Below are 22,681 nucleotides of genomic sequence, written 5' to 3' on the forward strand. Positions count from 1 at the left end.
CAGCCTCAGACACTTAATACTTACTAGCTGTGTGACCTTGGGCAAGTTACTTAACCCCAATTTCCCTGCCTTTCCCCCTCCAAAAAAAAAGTTTTCTCAAGGTCATCTGAATGGGTTAAGTAACTTGCCCAAAGTTACACGGCCAGTTTTTGTGTGGGTGTTAAGTGTCTGAGGCTGGAATTGATCCTGGGTCCTCCTGACTCTGGGGCCAGCACTCTACTCACTGCGCCACCTAGCTGCCCCGAATTCATCCCTTTTGTCAATCATTTCTTAATAATAATAGGTAGCATAAATACATAAGGATCTTTTTTTGTATAATTAATTTTTTCCCCAAAGTGTATGTTGTCAACCTAAATTCAAGAGAAAACAACCAACATGACAAAATGGAGGTCTTTAGCCGGGGCAAGCGAATTGCAGCTCAAGATGCCACACAACAAGTGCTGGGGTACCCCAGGAGGGGGCTGGGACTAGGGCAGGGGCACTGACCAAGAAGCAAGTGGAAGAGGTTTAGTCAGAGAGAATGGCCAGATTGCAAGCTGGAGGGGTTAGGGGATCTCACAGTTTTGCATTATAAGCAAGAGTCTATAGAGAAAGCTTACGATAGGAGAGTTTGGGACATTTACAAAATGAGTCAGAGGCTGGAAGTGATAATGTCTGGTGAGTCTCAGGCGATTCATGGATCTGTGAATGGGGACAAGGTCAGATTCAATCAACTGAGTTTGACAATATTAAAACAACTTTTTTTAACATTCATTTTTAGGTTTGCAAGCTAGGAGTAGCTAGGTGGTACAGTGGATAAAGTGCCAGGTCTGGAGTCAGGAAGACTCATCTTCCTGAGTTCAAATCTGGTCTCAGACACTTGCTAGTTGTGTGACCCTGGGCAAATCACCTGTTTACCTCAGTTTCCCAATCTGTAAAATGAGCTGGAGAAGGAAAGCCACTCCAATATCTTTGCTAAGAAAACCCAAAATGGGGTCAGGAAGAGTTGGATACGACTGAAATGACTGAACAAGATTTGCAAACTGCTTTGCAAATATCATCTCATTTTATCCTCACAACAATCCTATGAAGCAGGTGCTGCTATTATTTCCTTTTAACAAATGAGACTGAGGTAGACAGAGGTTAAGTGACTTTCCCAGAGTTATTTAGCTAGTAAGTGTCTGATGTCATAGTTGAACTCAGGTTTTCCTGGCTCCAGGTCCTCCCTTCTTTCTTCTATGCCAACTAGCTACATATTTAGGCATAGTAATAATCTGTTTACATACTATAATTTGTTCAGCCACTGCCCCATTTATAGGTACTCTCTTTATTCTTTGTTTCTCATTATAACAAAAGCACACTGCCATAATTAAAAAAAAAAAACATATATATGGGATCTTTTTTTCTTTATTTGATCTCTTTGGAGTATGTGAATGCCTAGTAGTAGTGCCACTAGGTTAAAGGCTATGCAATTATTTCTTACTTTCCAGGAGAGTCTGTCTCAATCATTTAAAAAAATTATTATTATTTCAGCATCCACCATACTTAGCAGTGTCTTGGATATAGTGGATACTTAATAAATGTTTCTTGAATTGAATTTTTTATTTGTTGAATAAGATGGTAATTAGTTTCAATTTATTCCTCCTCTTACTTTTATCTGTATTTTTACTGATTTTAAATTATTTACCTTGGATTATAATATTAATGCAGCAGGAAATTGAGAGATAGATTGATCCTAAAACACTGAGCTTGGAAGCTTCAGGAATGTGAATCTTGGCTCTGCCACTTACATATGTGATCAGGAATGATCTTTGACATTCTAGAGTCCAGCCAAATGGCCTCTTTGCTGCCCCTCAATGTGACATTCCACCTATGGTCTCTGTGTTTTTGCACGGGTTGTTTCCCAAGCCTGGAAAGTGCTCCCCCTTCACCTATGCCTCTTGGAAGTCCTATTTTGCTTCAAATTCAGTTCATATTCTACCTTCTACATAGGGCTTTGTTTTGAACCTTTAGCTGCTAATGGGATGTAGGGTGTGTTCAGGGAAGAGTAGCCCTTCTGGTGTGAGGGTTGCTGAGCCCTTTTCATTGCTACTCTCCACCTTTGTTGTCCACCTGATCCACCTAACCTCCAAGAAGCTGGGCCTGGTAAAGCATTTTGGAAGATTGGCTAAACCAAGCTGAAGGTAACCAAAGGGTCTCAAACTCATTGGTAAATTAGGGGGATGTCTGCCCCAAGCATGTGAAGACTTCCCCTGGTGGAATGGGTACATGAGAACAATTTGTTCCAATGGCCATGAAGGCAGCTGAGGCAGGTGATGTGGAGCGCTTTGAAATCATTTGGACATTGAAGATGCCAAAGTCATCCCCCTGTATCTTGAGCCATCCTCAGTCATCTTGACTTTGTCCTGTCGTTGGGCTGTGATGACTCTGGAAGAGAGAGTGAGGCTGATGACCTTGTGCAACTCTGCCTCACTTAAGTCCAATTTATGCACAAATCAAAAGACATCACCAATATCATTGTTTCCTATCGCAGAGTCCTGTGGTGACAGGCAAGTGACAAAGCACCAGGTACAAATACATTGGGAGCCGTAGTCACAACCCTGCACACAGGCAGCCCAGGCCATAGGGTCATTTTCTCACTGGAAGTGGCAGTGGGATTCGGCAGCCCCCTAGGTTTCTAAGCAGCCTTTTAAGGATCGCTCTGCTCACCTCCTAGTGTGAGGAAGCAGCTAGAAAAGGTGCCCTAAAAACTGTCTGCTTACCCAACCCTGACCTGGTTACTGCAGCAAATGGGGATCCCACCTTGTGATCAAAACACAAAAAAAAAATGTACAAAAACGTCTGCAAATACCATTCACCATCAGTACATGGAATGTATGCACACTTATAGACAACACAAAATCCAATACACCTAAAAGACAAACAGCTTTTGTTGTGAGAGATCTCAGCAGGTATCACATCCAAATAGCAGCCCTGAGTGAGACAAGGATGGCAAATGAAGGCCATCTTACTGAAGTTGAAGCTGGATACATGTTTTTCTAGAGTGGTCACAGTGAAGGTGAGCATGATGAAGCTGATGTAGGTTTTGCAATAAAAACTAATCTAGCCAACAAGCTTGTATGTCTACGAAAAGTAGTGAATGAGAGGTTCATGACAATGTGATTGCCACTTGCAGGAAAATACATTACCACCACCATCAGTGCCTATGCTCACACCATGACAAACACTGATGAAGTCAAAGAAAAATTTTATGAAGACATGGAGACCCTTATCATAAATGTGCCAAAGGAGGACAAGCTTATAATTCTGGGTGACAGAGTGCTGGACTGATCATAGACTTATCCTCTCCAAGGTGAAAATTTGCATTCAAAAAAAACAACACAGCAAACCCAAGGCAAAACGACTATGAGAAGAATTAACGTCAACAGATTAGAGTGCTTCTCTGAGTGGGAACAGTTTGTTGCTAACTCAGAAGGAAAGTTGAGCCAACACACAGTTGGCAACAGTGGAGTAGCAAAGGTGTGGGCAGCTTTCAGAGATTTGATGTATAGCACTGAATTTACTCATCCGGGTTGACAAAAATGATGAGGGAATTCAGAAGCTGCTAAATAAAAAACCAGAACTCCACAGGGTTTACCACCAGGGTAATTCATTCATCTCTAAAAAGGTGGCTTTTAGTTCCATCAAATGTGAAGTACAAGTGAAGCTTAGAGAGTTGCAGGATTCTTACCTCAGAAAGAAGGCAGATGAAATTCAGTGCTGTGGGAGGGTATATGGGCATATGAATACATATGTGAATGTGTGTATATATGTGTACAGGTATACATAGACACAGGGTACAGGACCAATTGAATAGGAAGGGATGATACTTAAAAGGTGAAATTAATAGGTAAGAGAGGAATATAATGAGAGGAGATGGGGAGAGACAGAATGGGGTAAATTATCTCACACAGAAGAGGCAAGGGAAAACTGTTACAATGGAGGGGAAGAACAGGAAGGCAAAAGGGAATGATTAGTTAATAATGAGTTAACCTTATTCTCATTGAATTTGAATTTCTCCTTAGGGAGGGAATGACATACACACTAAATAGGGTATCTCACCCTACAGGAGAGTAGGGGGGAAGGGGATGAGAGGAGGGATGATGGAAGAGAGGGCAAGCTGGGGGGAGGGAAGTTGAAAAGAGACAGGATCAAGGTAGAGAATAGAACAAGTGGGGGATGGGATAGGATGGAGGGAAATATAGTTAATCTTTCACAATATATCCACTATGGAAATGTTTTGCATAGCTACACATGTACAACCTATATTGAATTGCTTGTCTTCCCAATGAGGGTGGGTGACAAGTGAGGAAGGGAAAGAATCTGGAATTCAAAATTTTAACATCAAATGTTTAAATATATATATAATTATTATTATTTTACATGTAACTGTGAAATAAGATGTACAGGCACTGGGGCATAGAGATCCACCAAGCCCTACTGGAAAGTCAGAGGGGGGCATGGAGGAAAATATGGGAGAGAGCAGTTTGGGGGAGGGAATATTCAGTGGGATCGCTGTTTTGAGGTGGGTAGTTGAAAAATGGGGAGAAAATTTGTAATTCAAAATCTTGTGGAAATGAATGATGTAAACTAAAAAATAAAAAAGAGAGAAAAAAGTGAACAAAAAAGAAAGCTAAAAAAAAGAAATTCAATGCTATGCTGATAGTAACAATCCAAAGCACTTTTATGATGCCCTGAAGGCTATTTATGGGCCAAAGACCTATGGTGCATCTCAACTAGTCAGTGTTAGATGGAGACACATAGATTAGTGATAAGGACATGATCCTAGAGAGATGAAGTGAACATTTCCATAGTGTTCTCAACAGATTGTCATCAATCATTGCTGAAGCAATTGACCATTTACCTCAGGTTGAAGTCATTTCCTCTCAGATTTCCAACTGAAGGAGAGGTTTTGAATGCCATTAGCCTCTTTTCATGTGGCAAAGCACCTGGTGCTGATTCTATTCCAGCAGAGATTTAGAAGGTGGTGGTGGGTCCATTGCTCATACAAAAGCTGACTGAAATTTTCTGGGTTATATGGCAAGGAGATTATCCCCCTTCAAGGGGGATATATCATCCCCCTTCAAGAGTTCAAGGATTCCTCCATTGTCTATCTCCATAAAAGTAAAGGAAATAGATTGTCCTGTGACAATCACATTTGGGGAATGGGAGTGAGGTCCTCTTTCTTAGTCATTGTTAGTAAGAAGAGTCCTCTTTAATAGGCTGATCCTTCACCTGGAAGATGGTCATCTATCTGAAAGCCAATGTGGCTGCAGAAAGGGCCAAGGAAGGGTTGATATGGTGTTTGTTTCCTGACAACTCCAGGAGAAATGCCAAGATCAGAACAGAGGTCTGTACACAACATTTGGAGATCTGACCAAGGCCTTTGATACTCTTAGTTATGAGGGGTTATGGAAAATTACATCAAAATCTGGTTTTCCAGAGAAGTTCATCAGCATTGTATGTCAATTTCATGACAGCATGCTTGCCCGGGTTCTGGATAATGGACGATGCTTGTGAGTTTTCCCAGTCACCAACTGGAGTGAAATAAGGTTGTGTGCTTGCTCCCATGCTTTTAAGCATGATGTTTTCAAATGCTTTCAATGAGGATGAACAGGACATTAAGGTCAGCTACTGCACTGACGGTAATTTCTTCATCTTGAAAAGGCTACAAGCCAAGACCAAAGTGGAGGGAGTATTAGTGTACGACTTTCTGTTTGCAGATGATTGTGCACTCAGTGCAGCTTCTGAAGCTGAGATGCAACAAAGTATGGATCACTTTTCTGCTGCTTGCGCTAATTTTGGTCTAACAATTAACAACAAGAAAACACAGGTGCTCCATCAGCCACCACCCACTATCCATATGTGTAACCATCAGTTACAGCAAATGCAAAAGTTTTGAATGCTGTGGATAAGTTCACTTGCCTCGGCAATGTACTTTCCTGGTACCTGCACACTAATAATGAGGCTGACACACACACATTGCCAGAGTAGCTCAGTGTTTGGGATGCTCTGAAGGAAAGTGTGGGACAGGAGAGGTATTAGACTGCCTACCAAACTGAAGGTCTACAGTACTGTTATGCTGACCTCATTGTTGTATGCCTGTGAAACCTGGAGAGTCTACCAGCGCCATGCCAGGAAACGGAATTGCTTCCATTTGAATTGTCTTAGGAAGATTTTGAAGATCACCTGGTAGGATAAGGTACCAGATGCTGAGATCCTTACTAAAACTAAATTCCCAAGCATTCAAACTCTACTGCAGAGAGTGCTGCTCTGATGGGCTGGCCAAGTTGTACAAATGCCAAGTGTACACTTACCAAAAAGACGATTTTATGGAGAGCTCACACAGGAAAAGTACTCCCATGGTCGTCAGAAAAAGCAATATGAGGACACTCTGAAGGTTTCTCTAGAGAACTTTTGAATTGATTTTATGACATGGGAGACACTGACACAGGACCACCTACCTAGCATGGCATGCCCTCATCAGAGAAGGTGCTGTGCTCTCCGAGCAAATCAGAATTGCAGTAGCACAAAAAAAAAGGTGAGATGAGCAAATTTAGAGAATTCACCCCAAATGTTCACATGGACTACTTGTGTCAGACCTTTGACAGAGTATCCTGAGCTTGTATTGGTCTGATTGGCCCCAGTCCTATACATTGTAGTTTGACTCTAACATAATGATGTCATTTTGATCCTCTTAGGAGAAGGAAAGACAACCGAGCTGATAATGCCTTCCTACTCTATAGTTACCTCATGTCTTTTTTGAATGTGCCTATATCTGTGCATGTTATCTCCTCTATTAGAATACAAAGTCTTGGGGTAGGAACTGATTTCATTTTTTACTTTGCAATCCCAGAGGCTGGCATAGGCCCTGGCAGATAGTAGGCATTTAATAAGTGCTTGTCGATTGATCAAAAGGCAGATTGACTCTACAATTCATTGTAAAGCACTTTCTCTAACAATAACCTTGTGAGGTAGTTAGTATAAGTATTATTATTTCCACTTTCAACACAGGTTTAAACACTAAGTGTAACACATTTAACACAAGTTAAATGACTTGCCACATGACCAATAAGAAGTGAAAGTTACTACCCCAAGTCTCATAGTAAAATAACAATACCATTTTGTACATTATTGCTATGGAATAGGTGACTGTGAGAAGGGTGAAAAAAGTTTTGAATTAAGAGAATTTTCATAACTTATTAGCACTGATGTTAAACCTCTGAATCCTTACAAAAAAAAAGTAAATTACTCATCATAAGCAAAACTGATCATAGACTTAGATTTAGAGCTGAAAAGGACTTTAAAGGGCGTTTAGTCCAACTCACCCATTTTACACAAAAGGAAACTAATGCCCAGAAAGGTTAAAGGTTGCACATAGTCATGTGGGTCATGTCAGAGTCAAATTTTGAACCCAAATTCTCTGACTCCCAATCTGCCATTCTTTCCACTACATCATGCTGCCTCCCCAGATAAGGCCATGTATATTGTCATAAGGTTCCTTTAAAAAAATAAAGAAAAACTAAATGCTTACCCTCCCCCATCATGTTTTTTCCTTCATGTGAGGCTTTAAAGCTCTAACATCCAACATGATAAATATGGAAAGATTATTTCTTAAGGCCTTAGTATCTATGGTTCTATGATGCTTTCATTGAGAAAATGTTAGACTACAATAGTGTCTGTGTTGACCTTTGGCTCTAGCCACCTTCCAAAAGGAAGACCATTTGGCTCACGTGACTTTCATAGACAAGAAATGTAGCAAGCAGGTGAGGACTGGCAAAGTCTTTATTTAAGGGAAGTTCAAAGGAGTAATATCTATGAGAAAGAATACTATAATAAGATACAGCAAGATAGAAGAAAGGACATACACAATACTGTAATTTTTTTTAACCACAAACAAGAATGACTAGTTTAGCTTTTGAGGCAGGTGATACTAAGTGCAAAAGAATATTCCCCCATGAGAAACTATGGGGAGACAACCAGCAATAATAGGTCTTAATGTTGCAGCATCTCAGTGCTAGTTCCTCTGCTTCATTTACCAGATAACCAAGAATCATAGACCAGTTTGGCTGCAACTGTATCTTCCACCGCCATTCCTGGAATGGACAAAAATCCAAATCATCTTTGACCAATTCTGTTTCCTTGAAATAATTCAGGCTCAACCAAGCCCTAATTTCTGAAGGCAAAGTGCTTATAGCTTATTTCTGATATTTCTGTTCTAAACAAGATCAATGAGAAATGATAAGAGGAAGCAAACCTCATATTGCCCTCTACTCAATACATCCAAGGCATTAGGCATTGATTAGGTCAAGACTGGGAGGTTCGGGAGTGCCTGGCAGATATACCTACAACAAATAGGTGAATATCTCACCTGATTATTCTGGCAAAGTCACCTTTTTTGGGCCACTGGATTTATTATATAGTATGAGTTAGTGAATTTATTCCTCAATATGCCCACATAGGAAGTGTCAGTCACCTGAAATTCAACCCATTCTTTCAGACTTAGGTTCAATGTCACAGGTTTCCTGACAACACCAGCCATAAGTGAGCTTTCTCTCCTCTGAAATCTTAGCACTTACATTTGTGTTTCTCACATGGAACATTTTACATGCTGCCTTGTAGTACATTTGAGTACATGTCTTATCTCCTAAAATGGAAGAAAGGGTCCTTCAGGGCAGAGACCAAGTTCCTTCATTTCTTTGTCCCTTGCACTGAGTAGGTAATCAATAAATGTTTATTTGTTTTTTAAAAGAAGGAAGGAGCCAACCAATAGAAACAAGCCCTAACCTTAAAAGCAAAGTGTTTACATGGGGAAAAAGAACTAGAGTTTGGAAGAGGATAATAGATTTCTCACTTGGCTTGACTGTTTGGACTCTTTTATGGGTCTTTCCAAACCCTACTCCAACAAGTTGCTATGTGCATTGGAAAACCATGTTTGGATTGGAGTATTATTCATTAGCCAGACCCTGCTATATTTACACTGCACTTGCCTGTCTCACAACAGATACCTGTCCCCTTAAATCCTTAGTTATTCTGGAAGGGGTAAAGCAGGTGGGTTGGGATGGCCAGCATTTCTATACCATTTTAATTTTTGCAAAAAGCTTTACATGTGTTGTCTCCCTTGATTCTCACCACAACTCTTATGAGATAAATACTGTAGTCATTATTATCCCCGTTTTACAGATAAGGAAGTTAAGGGCTTGAGAAAATGACTTGTCCAGGGTCAGAAGTATCTGGGGTCAGATTCAAATTAAAGTTTCTCCTAATGCTAAGTCTAGTACTCTATTAATAGATATTAATGATGGGCATTTTAATCCCCATTTTATAGATGAAGAAATTGAGGGTCATAGAGATTAAGTAGCTTGTTTCAAGGTCACCTAGAAAATAGGGTCGTGGCCAAGATCTGAACCTAGTCCAAATCCAGGGCTCTTTCCACTAAATGAAAGTAGATCAGGCCCTAAAACCTAACTGCTTACTTGGATCTGTTCCCTCCACTACTAATGTGGCCTATCCCATAGGAAACTCCAGGATAGAACTATTATCAGGGTGGGAGGAGAGGAAGTAGGGAAGAAAAAAAAAAGAATGGTCAAAGAAAGAAGAGGAGAGACTAATTTTCACTATTTATCCTTCTTTTGAGCTGCTAGCTAACTAATAATGATAGTTAATATTTATGTAGCACTTACTATGTGTCAGGCACTGTGCTAAGCACATTGGAATTATTATCTCATTTAATCCTCACAATGACCCTTGCTATTATTATCCCCATTATATGGATGAGAAAATTGAGGGACTTAACCAAGGTTAAGTGACTTCCCCAGTGTCACATAGCTAATAAGTGTCTGAGGCTGGATGATGGATGTATGAATGCATTCTTGGTCTGGAAATTTGACACTTACCTTAAATCCCCTCCTTAAAAATTAAAAGCATATATCCATTCTGGGCCCTTCTAGTCTATAAATCATGCAACTATATTAATGTTTTTATTTTATTTTATTTTTTTGTCCTTTTGAAGGAGGGAAGGCAGGGCAATTGGAGTTAAGTGACTTTCCCAAGGTCACACAGCTATTATGTGTTAAGTGTCTGAGGCTGGATTTGAATTCAGGTCCTTCTCACTCCCAGGTTGGTGCTCTGTTCACTGCACCACCTAGCTGCCCCCTATCAAAGTTTTTATTAATAAATATCATATACATTTGTTATAAATAGCTCCAGTTGCCAGAGGAATCATTTCTATTTCCACCACTGGGTAAACCACCATATTTTCTAGTTATACAAATATAGCTTTGTATATAAATACAAATACAAATTATGAAAACAAATATAATTTGTATTCAGTGGGTGATGACTCTTACCTAAGGATTTGAACACTGTAGTTTTCTCACGGTGGGCTGGCTTCACTCCCTTCACCACTTCACCCAGCTCTGCAAAGATCTCAGTCTGTGACATAAACACACATTGATTAAGTTGGGTCTGCATCAGTGGGGGTGGCATTGTAAACCTAAAACCTCATGGCTTACTTGGATCTGTTCCCTCCACTACTCCAAGGGTAATGTGGCCTCTCCCATGGCTGTCCCATATCTATCAAGGAGATAGAGGGGAAAGGGTCTTCGCAGTCTGACACTAAGCTAGTCTAAGCCCTCCACAGTATGGCTATTGGAATAAATTGTTCTCATTTGTCCATTTTGAGAGGAGAAGTCTTCACATATTTGGGGATAGACATCCCTCAACTCACTTCTGGTTACCCTCAATCTGATTTAGCTTGTCTGGCAAGATGGTTTACCAGGGTGCAGCCTCTGAGCATGCTACAGTTCTTTGGGGCCATGGGTTAGGTGAATCAGGTGGACACAGAAGGTGGAGAGTAGCCCTGAAAGGAGCTTGTCAAGCCCTCGCTCCAGAGGTGCTTGTTCTCCTGAACACCTCATACACCTTGGAAGGTCATGGAAAATCTAAGCTCAACAACAAAAGAAAGAACTTTACTCTAGACAATATGACATCTCCAGACTCCTTGAGGGCTGCCTCACGGGAATCAACATACAGCACACAATTCTTCATAACTTCATCATCAAGTTCTCTCCAGTCTGGTCTACTGGCTCCAATAGCTAACAACAACAAACAGCAAAACCCCTTGGTGAGACTCCAGCCCCAGAACCACATTAAATAGAATTTAACAGCCTTAATTAAGAGCACAGAGAATGTCAGAAAACAGTGACCTTCTTGCTCTCTGCAGGAACATGAACAAAGAAGGGGATGTTTTGGCTTGAGAAAAATTTCTTTATCAACAAATTCATTCTCTTTCCCACTGCATCCTTTGAATTCCAGCATAAGAATTATATCACCCCTTGCCTTTAGTTAGGTTCAGTTCTACTACAGATACTTGACTTATCTTTAGGTAAGGGTAACATTAGGAGCCTTGGGTCAATAAATTCTTGGCAGCTCAGTACTTGGGTAGTTTGTTTTTGTTTTTCCCTGACTTTGGTACCTCACTGGCTGGGATGCTATTCTGTCCCCAGGTTTGCTAATAACTACATTTATCTTTTATGTATCAGTAGCTGAGTTTCTGCTCTGTGCCCCTCAGTCCTCCCTAGGTCTGAGTTTCTGTTCTGCCCCATCCTGCCAGGCTTCCCTGTGCCTGGTCTCTCTTAATGCTAAGACACGGATTTCTGCTCTATACTGCCATACCTCACAATGTCGAGGTTTCTGCTGTGTGATGTGATCCTAGTCCTCCAGGGTTTGGGTTTCTGCTCTGGGTCCATAGTCCTCCCAGCAACTGGGTTTGCTTCTGACCTTTTGTCTCCCTGTGACTAGGTCCCTATTATCTGCTGCCAGAATGCTCTAAAAATGACTGCCCACATATATACTCTATCTGCTCTACCCTACTCTGATGAACAATTCAAATCTCAAGGGCTGGAGTAGACCTTTAGCTCAAAGTATTTGCTTATTACCTGTCTTTTTGCCCTCTAAACCAGATGTTCCTAACCTGGACTCCATGGTTAGGTTTCAGGGTCTGGGGGTGAGGGTAAGGGGACATGAATTTGGATGGGAAAAAATTTCTTTATTTTCACTAACATATAACTGATATTTAGCCTTTCTTTCAAATATGAGTGAAGGCAACAGACATTCTGAGAAGGGTCTTCACCAGACTACCAAACGGGTCCTATGTGTCATGGTTAAAAAGACACAGGTTATATGCCCAAAGAGCTATAAAAATGTACATACCCTTTGACCCAGCAATACCACTTCTAGGGCTGTATCCCAAAGAGATCATACAAGTGGGAGGGGATCTGTATGTACAAAAATATTTATAGCAGTTCTTTTTGCGGTGGCAAAGAATTGGAAATCAAGGGGATGCCCATCAATTGGGGAATGGCTAAACAAGCTGTGGTATATGAATGTAATGGTATACTATCGTGCTATAAGAAATGAGGAGCAGATGGACTTCGTAATACCTGGGAAAGACTTATATAAACTGATGCTGAGTGAGGAGAGCAGAACCAGGAGAACATTGTACACAATTACAGACACATCATATGTGTGATGACTGACTTTGATGGACTGGGTTCTTCTCAGCAATGCAAGGCTATAAGACAACTCCAAAGGACTCATGGAAAAGGCTATCCACGTCCAGAGAAAGAATTATGAAGTCTGAATACGATTGAAGCAAATTACTTGCTCTCTCAAAAAAATAAAATAAAATAAAAACAATATCAACAACAAAAAAATGACAGTTTAACAAAAAAAAAAGGTTAAGAATCTATGTTCTAAATTAATTTCCTAGTTTGGGACCTAGCTTCAAAATGCCATCTCCTTACGTGCTTGAACCTAGAACAAATGATCCCTGACCTTACTACTATGTCTAAACCCATTGTCTTCACCTAATCTTGGATTTGCTTGGACATTTGTTTCAAATCTTCTCTAGCCTAGCTTGTTGCAATATCTTAATCTTGCCAGTAGCATTCATTGTCAGGAGTTGGCCCCTGTATGCAATGGGTTAAGTTTTTGGTGCTTTGTCATTCAAATCTTAGTGACTCAAGAAACTACATAGCAAGAGCACTTGTCAATCCCAACCCCTTTCATCCCTCCCCTAGTCCAGAAGGAATTCTGGACACCATTTATATCCTGTTTTAAAAGCTAAGGATCTCAGCCAGGTTGCTTACCATTGATATGGGCTCCTGGCTTCACCCATTCTCCAAACAAAATGGGTTTTGTTGCCATGGTGACAGTAATGATCACATCTGCACCTGTCACTGCCTCCTGGACAGATGAGCAGACTCGCACATCTCCCTTCACTGTCTGAGCAAACTTCTCAGCATTCTTCTTGGTTCGATTCCATATCCTGACCTTTAACCAGGGTGGCAAGGGGGAATTATAAACAGTCACACTTTCTGGCAATTATACAAATTCCAAGGGTGGTTAGAGAACAGTGCTTCCTGCAGAGAAGGCAGGGGAAATGGTTGTCTAAATTATTCAAGTAAGGAAGAAACATCTATGAAGTGGTTACTATGTGCCAAGTACTGTGCTAGACAATTGGAGGGCGGGGGGTGGGGGGGTTAACAAAAAAAAGACAAAAATAGTCCTTGCCTTCAAGAAGCTTACATTCTAATGGAGAGTGGTAACATACAAATCAACACTAGGCGGCGCAGACCTGAGTTCAAATTTGACCTCAAGCACTAGTGGGGTCACTTAACCTCTGTTTGCTTCAATTTCCTCAACTATAAAATGGGGATATTAATAGCACCTACTTCCCAAGGCTGCTGTGGGATCAAATGAGGAAATAATTGTGAAGCATGTAATCACAGTGGGTCTGGCACAGATTAAGCATTGTTGTTGTTATTATTACATACAATATAATCACAGAGTGCATGGAATCACTCTGTAAGGCAAACAGGTATTTGATAAAGGCAACAGTCTAGGGCAGAGAAATAGTATAATTCCATTGGACCTCGAGACAGGAAGACCTGAGTTCAAATCACACTTCAGATACTTTCTAGCTGTGTGGCCCCGGGCAAATCATAACCTCTTTCAAACCTCATTTTTCCTCTTACATTAAAAGGGAATAATAGCACTTACCTCACAGAGCTGTTGTAAGGATCAAATGAGACAACATATATAAAATGCTTCCAAAATTTTAAAGTGCTATCTAAATGTGAGGGCAGCTTGGTGGCACATTGGATAGAGTGCCAGCCTAGAATCAGGAAGGCCTGAGTTAAAATCTGTCTTCAGATACTTACTAACTGCATGACCCTAGGCAATCACTTTACCCTGTTTGCCTCAGTTTCCTCATCTGCAAAATGAGCTGGAGAAAGAAATGGCAAACCACTCCAGGATCCTTTCCAAGAAAATCCTAAATGGGGTCATGAAGAGTTGGACACAACTGAAAAAAGACTAAACAACAAAATATAAATGCTATTATTCTAAAAATGGGCATCCTTCCTGTTATATCAAAGGGATTCAGAAACTTGTCATTTCTAGTCTGCCACAGAATTTAGCATTTGATTATAACCTATCTTGCACTGTTCTCAAATCCTTTACTTTACACAACTCTCACCCCCACAGTCAGGCTATACAGGTTTTTCTAGAGAGGAGACAATGCTTTGTAATTCTCTTGGGTCATCAGCACAGGCCTAGGCACATGGGCTGGGCTCTCAATAAAGGAACTACATAGCTCAACCTACAAAGGAGTTGTAGGGAGTGTAGAGGTCACGTAGCTAGCTCATGTAGGACATAGCAAATAATGGAGTATCTTGAAACCTTGTGGCATTTTCATGTGGTATTTTGTACCCAGGGCCAGGAACGGAATGCAGTAAAGATACAGGATAAGGTCTTCCCTGGTCCTTCCTACCCACAGCTTCCAGTGTCTCTCCCTTCCCCCACCACCTGGATATAAGTTTGTATCTATTTAACATAAATCTGTGTATGTATACACATATACATAGTCTCTTTTGACAGAATGTAAGCCACTTGAAGTCAAGGTATATTTGTATATATTATATCTATATATGTCTATGTATGTATATGCACAAACACATGTGTGTGTGTTTGTATACACATAGAAATAGATATTTTTTGCCCTTGTTTCCCCAGTGCCTATCTGGACATTGATGCCTGACACACAGTAAATACTTGACATGCTTATTGATTGAGTGATAGCCTCAGATAGGAGACTAGCAAGGGAACTGAAAAGGGAGCAGCAGATCAGGGACCCAGTAGCCAAGACCTTGGGTTTGGGAGGTTTAAGTGTTTAGGTTTGGTTATTATCAGTGGATCACACTGAAATATATGAAGTCAGAAAAATGTAAACAGTTTGTACCTGAGCGAATGCAACAGCTATAGAGGTGCCCTAAAACATTCTTACTTTAAAAAAGGGGCTGCAGTGGGAAACTAGAGGCCTTAACCAGGGGAAGCAACTGATGGAATCCCATGTATTCTAGTCACCAGATGTATACTATACCTGGTACCCCCCAAGATTCTCAGAGATTGGATCCCCTTTCTGGTTTCCCAGTAGACTGTTGCACATTACAATAATAGGTAGGGAAGCCAAGGTCCAGGCTAGATGGACACCTTACTGTGTATTATCAACACGCATCCTTTAAAGACTAGTTATGCTGTCTCCATATCTTCAGGCAGAACCCAGCAAGAAAGAACCTGAAGAAACAGAGGAGATGAACTGACCCTTTTACCTCAAAAGCAGGAAAGGAGTCACATGTAAACTGACTCCATTTTTCTAACTCTAGACAAGAGACTTAACCTGGGGTTCCAGAAGATTTTTGCTAGGCAACTAGGTAGCATAGTGGATAGTGGGGAATAATGGGAAGGGGGGTGTAATGGGAATGGGAATTTGAAGATCTTCCCTGCCCCTTAATAGACCTAGGGGGGAGTTTGAAGACCTCCCCTGCTTTGAAAGTAAACTCTGCTCCCTAATAGGCTGAATGTAATCACATGGAGTCTATGATGGAGGGATTTTGCTGAAGGGTGGAGCAGAGCCCACAGGAAGTTTCCCTGCTGTGAAGATAAACTCTATCCCCTAATAGGCTAAATATAGTCACATGGAGCCTGTGGTGAGAGGAGTTTGCTGAAGGGAAGAAGAACCCATAGGAAGCTGATAGTCAGAGCTAGTGAGATGGTGGGGGAGAGAGGATGCTCAGACAGGCTCCTGAGTAGATATTGACATTGTATTGGTTTGTGGGAAGGCTGAAGGATGCTGTGGCCCTCAATGTTATTATGGCTTCTGAATATCTTTGGTACTATGATGGAATTGGCTACTGGTTTTGGGATTTGGTTTTCTGGTATCTAATAAATGCTTCAGTTCTATCCTCTGCCTAGAGAATCTGGTATATTTTGTGATTGAACATCATGCGATATTTATAGTCATGGTCTTTATCATGATCATGGGTGCTGTATATATTGCTTTGACACTACAGGGGGGTAAGGAAGACTTGAGTTCAAAAGCAGCTTCAAACACTTACTAGCTTTGGGACCCTGAGCAAGTCACTTAGCCCATGTCTATCTCAGTTGTCTCATGTATAAAATGGAATACTTGCTAAGGTTGCTGTGAGGATAAAAAGATGTTTGTAATGTACTTTGAAAATCTTAAAGCATCATATAAATTCTAGCTACTACTGTTACTTTTTTAAAAAATGTATTTTGATAACTGTATTTCAATGGTTTCCTTTGTAATCCTATGTACAGGGTATCCCAGGGATCCATGAGACAAAAAAGGTTAAGAAATACTGAAGTAGATTTCTTTCAATATTTTAAAAGATCCACAAGGAGTTCATGAGTGTGGGTATTCCCTCTACTAAAACAGATCATAACCCTGTGGTATATAGCATGTCCCAAAAATCTGAATGTAGTTTTAAGCTTTAATGACTTAAATTGCTTAAGCTTAAATAGCTTAAAATTGTACTCAAGAGTTTTGGAACACCCTATATAATCTACTGGTTCCAGACATTTACATGTAATTCACTGATTTAGTCATGTTTTGGGTGGCACTGGGGAGGCAATATGGTATAGTAAAAAGCATATTAGATTTGGGTCAGGAGATTGGGATTACATCCTGTCTCAGAAATTTACTAGCTATGTAACCAAGGACAAGTCACTTAACCTCTCTCAAAGTTCAGTTTGCTCATCTGTAAAAGAGGAGCATATTATTTGTATTTCCAGTCTCCCAGTGTGGGGAGGAAAAATGCTTTGAAAACCTTAAAGCATTATGCAAAATAAGTGATAATTACTACTGCTACTGCCAGAGGTAACCAGAATCCTTTGTTTCACCCTTTCCCACCTTACCTCCTTAAAAGAGAATTGCTCTGTGAAGATTTCATAATGGCTGTAGGCCTGGACACCAGCACCAAGTATGCACAAAACCTCACTTGAAGGGGGTTTCAAAAGCTGTTGGGGTAAAGGGAAAAATGGCCAATAGAGAGTCAATTTCACAAAGACTATTTCTGTGTAGCATATCAGGGAGAAAAGAACCATTTGGGCTGCAAATCAGGTGGTATGATGTCTATCCCTATACATCCCATGCACTCAAGGAATCTGGAATAAATCACTTTGTGCCTCACTTTTCCTATCTGAATAGTGGGCATGCTAGCATCATCTCCATGCTCAAAACATATAATTTAATATAACCCATGACAGCTTCTAAAAACCACACTGTTCTTGTCACCAGGAGTCTCAATTCTTTCCTCTGCCCTCTGTTGGGCTTGTTAGAATGCCAGTCATTACGGCCTCTGAGGTCCCTTCAGCTCCAGATCTATGATCCTATTATGGAAGGATTAGGTGACTTTCTTTGATCCAATGAAAGAGAGAGGATTAGGGACACTTTTAGGCATCAGTGTGTAGGGGGAGAAGGGGGTAGGTATGTCTATGTACAAAATTAAGAATGTATTGAGGTATGCTGTTGTCTTAGGTAGAGAACATTTGGGGACACCTATACCAGGTTGTTGTAAACCCTAAAGGTGCCACAGAATCAGATGGATTCTGAGTTCCCCACCATCCCTCTCCCAAATCAAAATTGTCAAACTAAAAAGGAAGGTGAAAAAAAAATACTTCAAGTACTAGTACAAATATCTTAAGTTGGATCCCATTGAAACCTTGAAAAAGTCTCAGAACAATCCTATTTATTCAAAACTAAAGTGAGTTTGTATGTAATTAATAACCAGTTCACCAAGGTAGATGCCATGGTTATCTCATTTCATATAAAATTACGGTGTTCTGTGACAAAGTGATCCCACAATTCCCTTCCCCATCATCCCAGAGCCAAATGCAATTTTAACACATTCATAAAATATACACCTGTTCCTTTTACTCTTCCCACCGGTTTCCCAAGTTCCCTGGAGGTTAAGCCTTTTATTTCTCCCTTCCCACACTTCCCTTGCTTATCTCCACTGGACTTGAAAGCTTCTAGTCTTCAACTCCTCCATTAAGTACTCAAAAGTTCCTCAGTTTCTCCTTCTCTCCCTTAAAGTCACACTCTTTCTGATACCCTTTCTCTCTTGCACAGTTGACCTTTATCTCCAGTTTAGGAAACACTATTGTCCATCTTGACTCTGATTGGCCAATTTGGCCTTTTACAATTTTCCTTTTCTTCCCTAGATGTCTTAGTCACTCTTATTCATCTTCCCAAGTCTTGGATCTTACATGCCAAATAAATCAGCGATAGAAACCCTTCTCCCACCACACACAACTTGACGATAAAACTTGTCATCAGAAGCAAGTCTTACCTTGGTGGCAATGGCAGATACAGCAGCTGTCCTCTTTGCAGTGATTATACTTCCATCCATCACCTTTGGGACAAGGTTGACAAGCGGAATGAGTAGCACCCAGAGTTTAGAGATACTACGGGCACCAGAAAACAATACTTTGCTTCCCTACACCCTAGTTAAGAGATTTCCATTCCTTAGGACCTAGCCTTTGTCTTGTAGTTCTCGAGTCACTGAATTGGGCAGGCCTTTGAAGATCCAAAACAGTCCCTTGATATTCACAAAAAGGCCTTGAGACATTACCTGGATCTCATTTCTATTCTTTCAGAGTAAATAAGAAGAGCTGGATATCTACAATAATGTAAAAAAAAAAAATCCCTCTTTGTTGCCATTCAATTGGACAAATGGTAAGTAACCTATGATGTACAAGACACTGGGGAGACAAAATCAAAAAGGACATAGTCCCTGTCCTCAAGTAGTTTGAAACCTACTATGTGGATAATATGAACATAGAGAAACAAATACAAGATAATATGAGAGAGAAAAAAACACTAACAACTGGGTAGGAGGAATCAATTGGCATTTGAGTCATGTCTTGAAAGGAGCTGGGAATTTTAACAGTTGGGGCAGGAGAGAGAATACATTCCAAGCATGCCTGTGTAAAGGAGACTGAGTGCCTACTAGTCGAAACAGTCCCATTTGACTGAATGGGAGAGTATGCAAGGGGAGTAATGCAAAATAGGTCTAGGTATGGAGGGAGGCCAGATTACAGACAGCTTTAGAAGTGAGGCTGAACAATTTCTATTTTATCCCAGAGGCAATGGGGAATCACTGAAGATTTCTAAGCCATGGAACAACATTGCCAGATATTTTAAGAATCAATATTTTAATAATATTAATTTGGTGGCTGTGTAAAGAATGGATCTGAGGAAGGAGGAAGTAGATGCAGGGACACCAACCACTTAGGAAAACCAAGAGAGGTGGCATCAGCTTGGACTAGTGACCCTTTGAGTGAAATGATTAGAACAGATAAAATGTGAGTCATTGTGGAAGTAGAAATCAAGACATATCTACATCTACCCCAATATTCAACCTCCCATCCCTAACATCTTCCAAGTAATAGGGGCATAAGAGAATTCAGATAACTAGAAATTTAAGGGAGTGAAGAGGGCATGAATATGTAAATTGGTTTTAAGGAGAATACATTTAACAAAATCTCAAATATGACTCATGAAGTCACATAAAAGGAAACTGTAAAAGCTAAAGATTGAAGGGTCCCTTTTCTGGCCTTCTCCTACCCAGATAAGACAACCAACTTGCCCTATTTGAAGTGAGGGAATATCTCCCAGAAAAGGAAATTTTTGGCTCCTGAGTTAGCTGGAGCTACTCATTCATCTTAAGAGATCATCTCAGGGAAGCATCAGTCACACAGTCTCACAGGTGTACAATCTGTCTTATTGATGTAACTGTCCTTCAGTTACATCCACAGGTTTACTGTTTTTTATGACATCCTTAGAAAAATAAACACACAATTATGCTTGTATTAGACAGTCACTTTTCACACTCAGGCACACTCAGAGCATCATCACCAGGCACTCAGCCCTGGTTTTCATTCATATCTTCTAACTTTAGATCCTAGGACAGACAACCAGCCAAGGTCTTCACAAAGACCTCCTAACCCCCTCTGCCTTTCTCTTTCAGAGGAGTACATACATACCAAGAGTAGAGAGCCATTGCTGGGCTCAAAGAGCAGCACTGTGGCCTGATGGGAGGGAACCGTGGAGGTGGGGCTCACTCCCTCATAGAAGGTCACTAGCTTGGTGGTAAGTGCATCTTCACTAGCGCTGTAGGCAGGCATGACACCCAGGAAACTACAAGAAGATGAAACCAGAGAGCAGTTTAGATCTGCAGAGACATTTCCAGTCCATTTCTTCTCCCATCACTTTCAGCAGACGATTCTTGCTCCCCAGTTTTCTACTCCAACGCACTTTCCTTCCTTTTGGGTTCCTACTGGGTACCACCTTCTGCCCATTTCTTGGTGGTATCAGAAGACCTGGGTTTAAATCCCACTTCTAACACTACCTACCAGTGTGGCCTCGGACAAATCATTTAACCCACCTGGGCTTTAGTGCCCTCATCTGCAAAATGGACTGATGGCCGCTGAGGTCTTCTGCTTTAGGATCTACTATCCTATGTCCTTTTCTCTTTATTTCCCTTTATTCACTTTCTCTTGGCTTCCCCCATCCCCTCTGTGTCCCACTCTAAGTCATTTCCTCATCTTTTCCAGTGTTTCCCTTTTCGTAATCTCTCCGGCTCTCTCCTCCCTCGACCCACACACCCTTTCTTTCTCCTCATCCTCTCCCTTACCCTCCCCCTTACCCTCGGTGTTTGGCCACAGGTACCACGGTGCGAACTGGCTGAACGACTCCTCCTTCGGAGCCGCTAGAAAAGTTGGCCAGGGCCTTTTCCAGGGACGGTAACAGGAGGCTGGAGCTGCTCAGGTACCGCTCCACCTCCGCAGCACTCAAGAAAGCCGGACTCCCGCTCATGCTGCCCGACGCCCGCCGCCTGCTGTCAGCTGCCTGCTCGCGGGACTTCTCCAGCACCCGCTTCTGCTGTGTAGCTACTCTGAGCAGCAGCTCCCTCAAAAATCTCTATAAAGAGAGGCTGGCAGCCCAACAGAGACGCCTACAGGCTACAGCCCTGCCCTAGGGGCCCTTGCAGCTGACTCAAGCCCCGCCCCTCCACCACCTCCCCGAGGCACGCTCTGGGTGTGAAGTGCAGTCCAGACCCGGCTTTTGACAGCTTCGGAAATAAGGGTCTTTGGGTCCAAGTTTTAAACACTGTAATTACCATCAACCATATTCTTTGAAAGCAGTGTTTGCAAAGTGTTTTGGCAATCATTTCTTCCCATCTCTTATCTCCCTCCAAGTCTGGGAAAACTAGAGGGTGGGTAGGGGAGCTGGGGCAGAGGTAGGGGAGACTTAAGAGATGCTGGAGATTGATGGGGAGACGCTTCCAGGTCTTAATTATTACCTGCTGCCAGGAGAGCCCTAGATGAAAGGAGACAGAGTGCCATTTAAAAACATTTTGTTTTCTTTTCAGTCCCCTGGGGCTCCCAGGTCCTCCCATCCAGGTCTGCCTAGATCTCAGAGCTGGGAATTGCTTTGAGTTTCAAAATTTCTCCCTGGGTGACTACCACTTTTAACAACAAAACACTGCCTTTAATTGCACCTTGGTCTCTGGGCACTGACTGAAGGGGTCTTTGAGTACTAAGAATCTTCCCTCCAGAACAGCCATATTTCAACACCACTTAGAATATGCACTTTTATAACTACGCCATTGGTGTCTTTAATGATCCTTTTTAAAATTCTTACAGTTTGGAAGTACCTCTCAGCATTAGGTTACCTTTCCTTCCATCTTATTTTCTAGAGCTGGAGGAGAAGAAATTGGTTTTTCACTTAGGAACAAAAGAAAAATAGCACACAACTGATGTCTATAAAATAATGGATGACTGATTAAGGAAATCACATGCTTGTTCCCTAAATTTTTAACTACAAAACCAGGCAGGCATCCACTTTAAACTAAAGCTGGGTTATTTGAGGACAAATACAATCAATTCATCAACAAATGTTAATTAAGGGTGGGCCAGATGCCAAGGGAAGGGGAGAATACAAAGAAGTATAAGAAATGCCCCTGTCTTCAAGGAGTTCAGGAGCTAGTTGAGGAGATATGGCATCTACTGGAGAGATGCAAGTCAGTAAATGCTAAATGCCAAATACACAGATTGTAAACTACTCTGAAGTTCAACTTTTATGAGCTGGATTGGTCAGGGAGGCAAGACGTGAGTTGAGTCTAAAAGGGTGGGTAAACATTTTTTTCAAGCTCCTCATTTTGGGTAAAATTTTGATAAGCAGACAAAAGATGAAAGGGCCTTTCCAGACTTAGGAAAGCACAGAAGTGGAAAA

General features: G+C 41.3%; 1 protein-coding gene across 1 annotated transcript; it reads right to left on the bottom strand.

The window, feature by feature from the left end:
- Positions 1 to 7,785: 7,785 nt before the first annotated feature.
- Positions 7,786 to 21,378, bottom strand: CRYM (crystallin mu). The gene is made up of 8 exons (XM_069096096.1): positions 21,093 to 21,378; positions 20,431 to 20,584; positions 18,735 to 18,797; positions 17,299 to 17,400; positions 13,170 to 13,353; positions 10,993 to 11,114; positions 10,368 to 10,452; positions 7,786 to 8,114 (listed from the first exon to the last, which is right to left on the bottom strand). Exons 1-8 carry the CDS (start codon positions 21,260 to 21,262, stop codon positions 8,050 to 8,052), a joined length of 945 nt encoding a protein of 314 aa, XP_068952197.1. The 5' UTR covers positions 21,263 to 21,378; the 3' UTR covers positions 7,786 to 8,049.
- Between the last annotated feature and the right edge of the window lie 1,303 nt (positions 21,379 to 22,681).

This window comes from Petaurus breviceps, unplaced genomic scaffold, assembly GCF_028583685.1.
Source record: "Petaurus breviceps papuanus isolate PSGF00001 unplaced genomic scaffold, PetGlider_PUasm1.0 229, whole genome shotgun sequence".
In the NCBI taxonomy this organism is placed as follows: Eukaryota; Metazoa; Chordata; class Mammalia; order Diprotodontia; family Petauridae; genus Petaurus; species Petaurus breviceps.

What these genes read in the sequence shown, in the direction of transcription:
- CRYM (XM_069096096.1), bottom strand. Translation starts at nt 21,262, where the DNA reads ATGAGCGGGAGTCCGGCTTTCTTGAGTGCTGCGGAGGTGGAGCGGTAC. An exon ending in TATCTGCCATTGCCACCAAG is followed by an intron (nt 17,401 to 18,734) that starts GTAAGACTTGCT and finishes TTACCCCAACAG; the next exon opens with CTTTTGAAACCCCCTTCAAG. An exon ending in AGCAATTCTCTTTTAAGGAG is followed by an intron (nt 13,354 to 17,298) that starts GTAAGGTGGGAA and finishes CCCTGGTTAAAG; the next exon opens with GTCAGGATATGGAATCGAAC.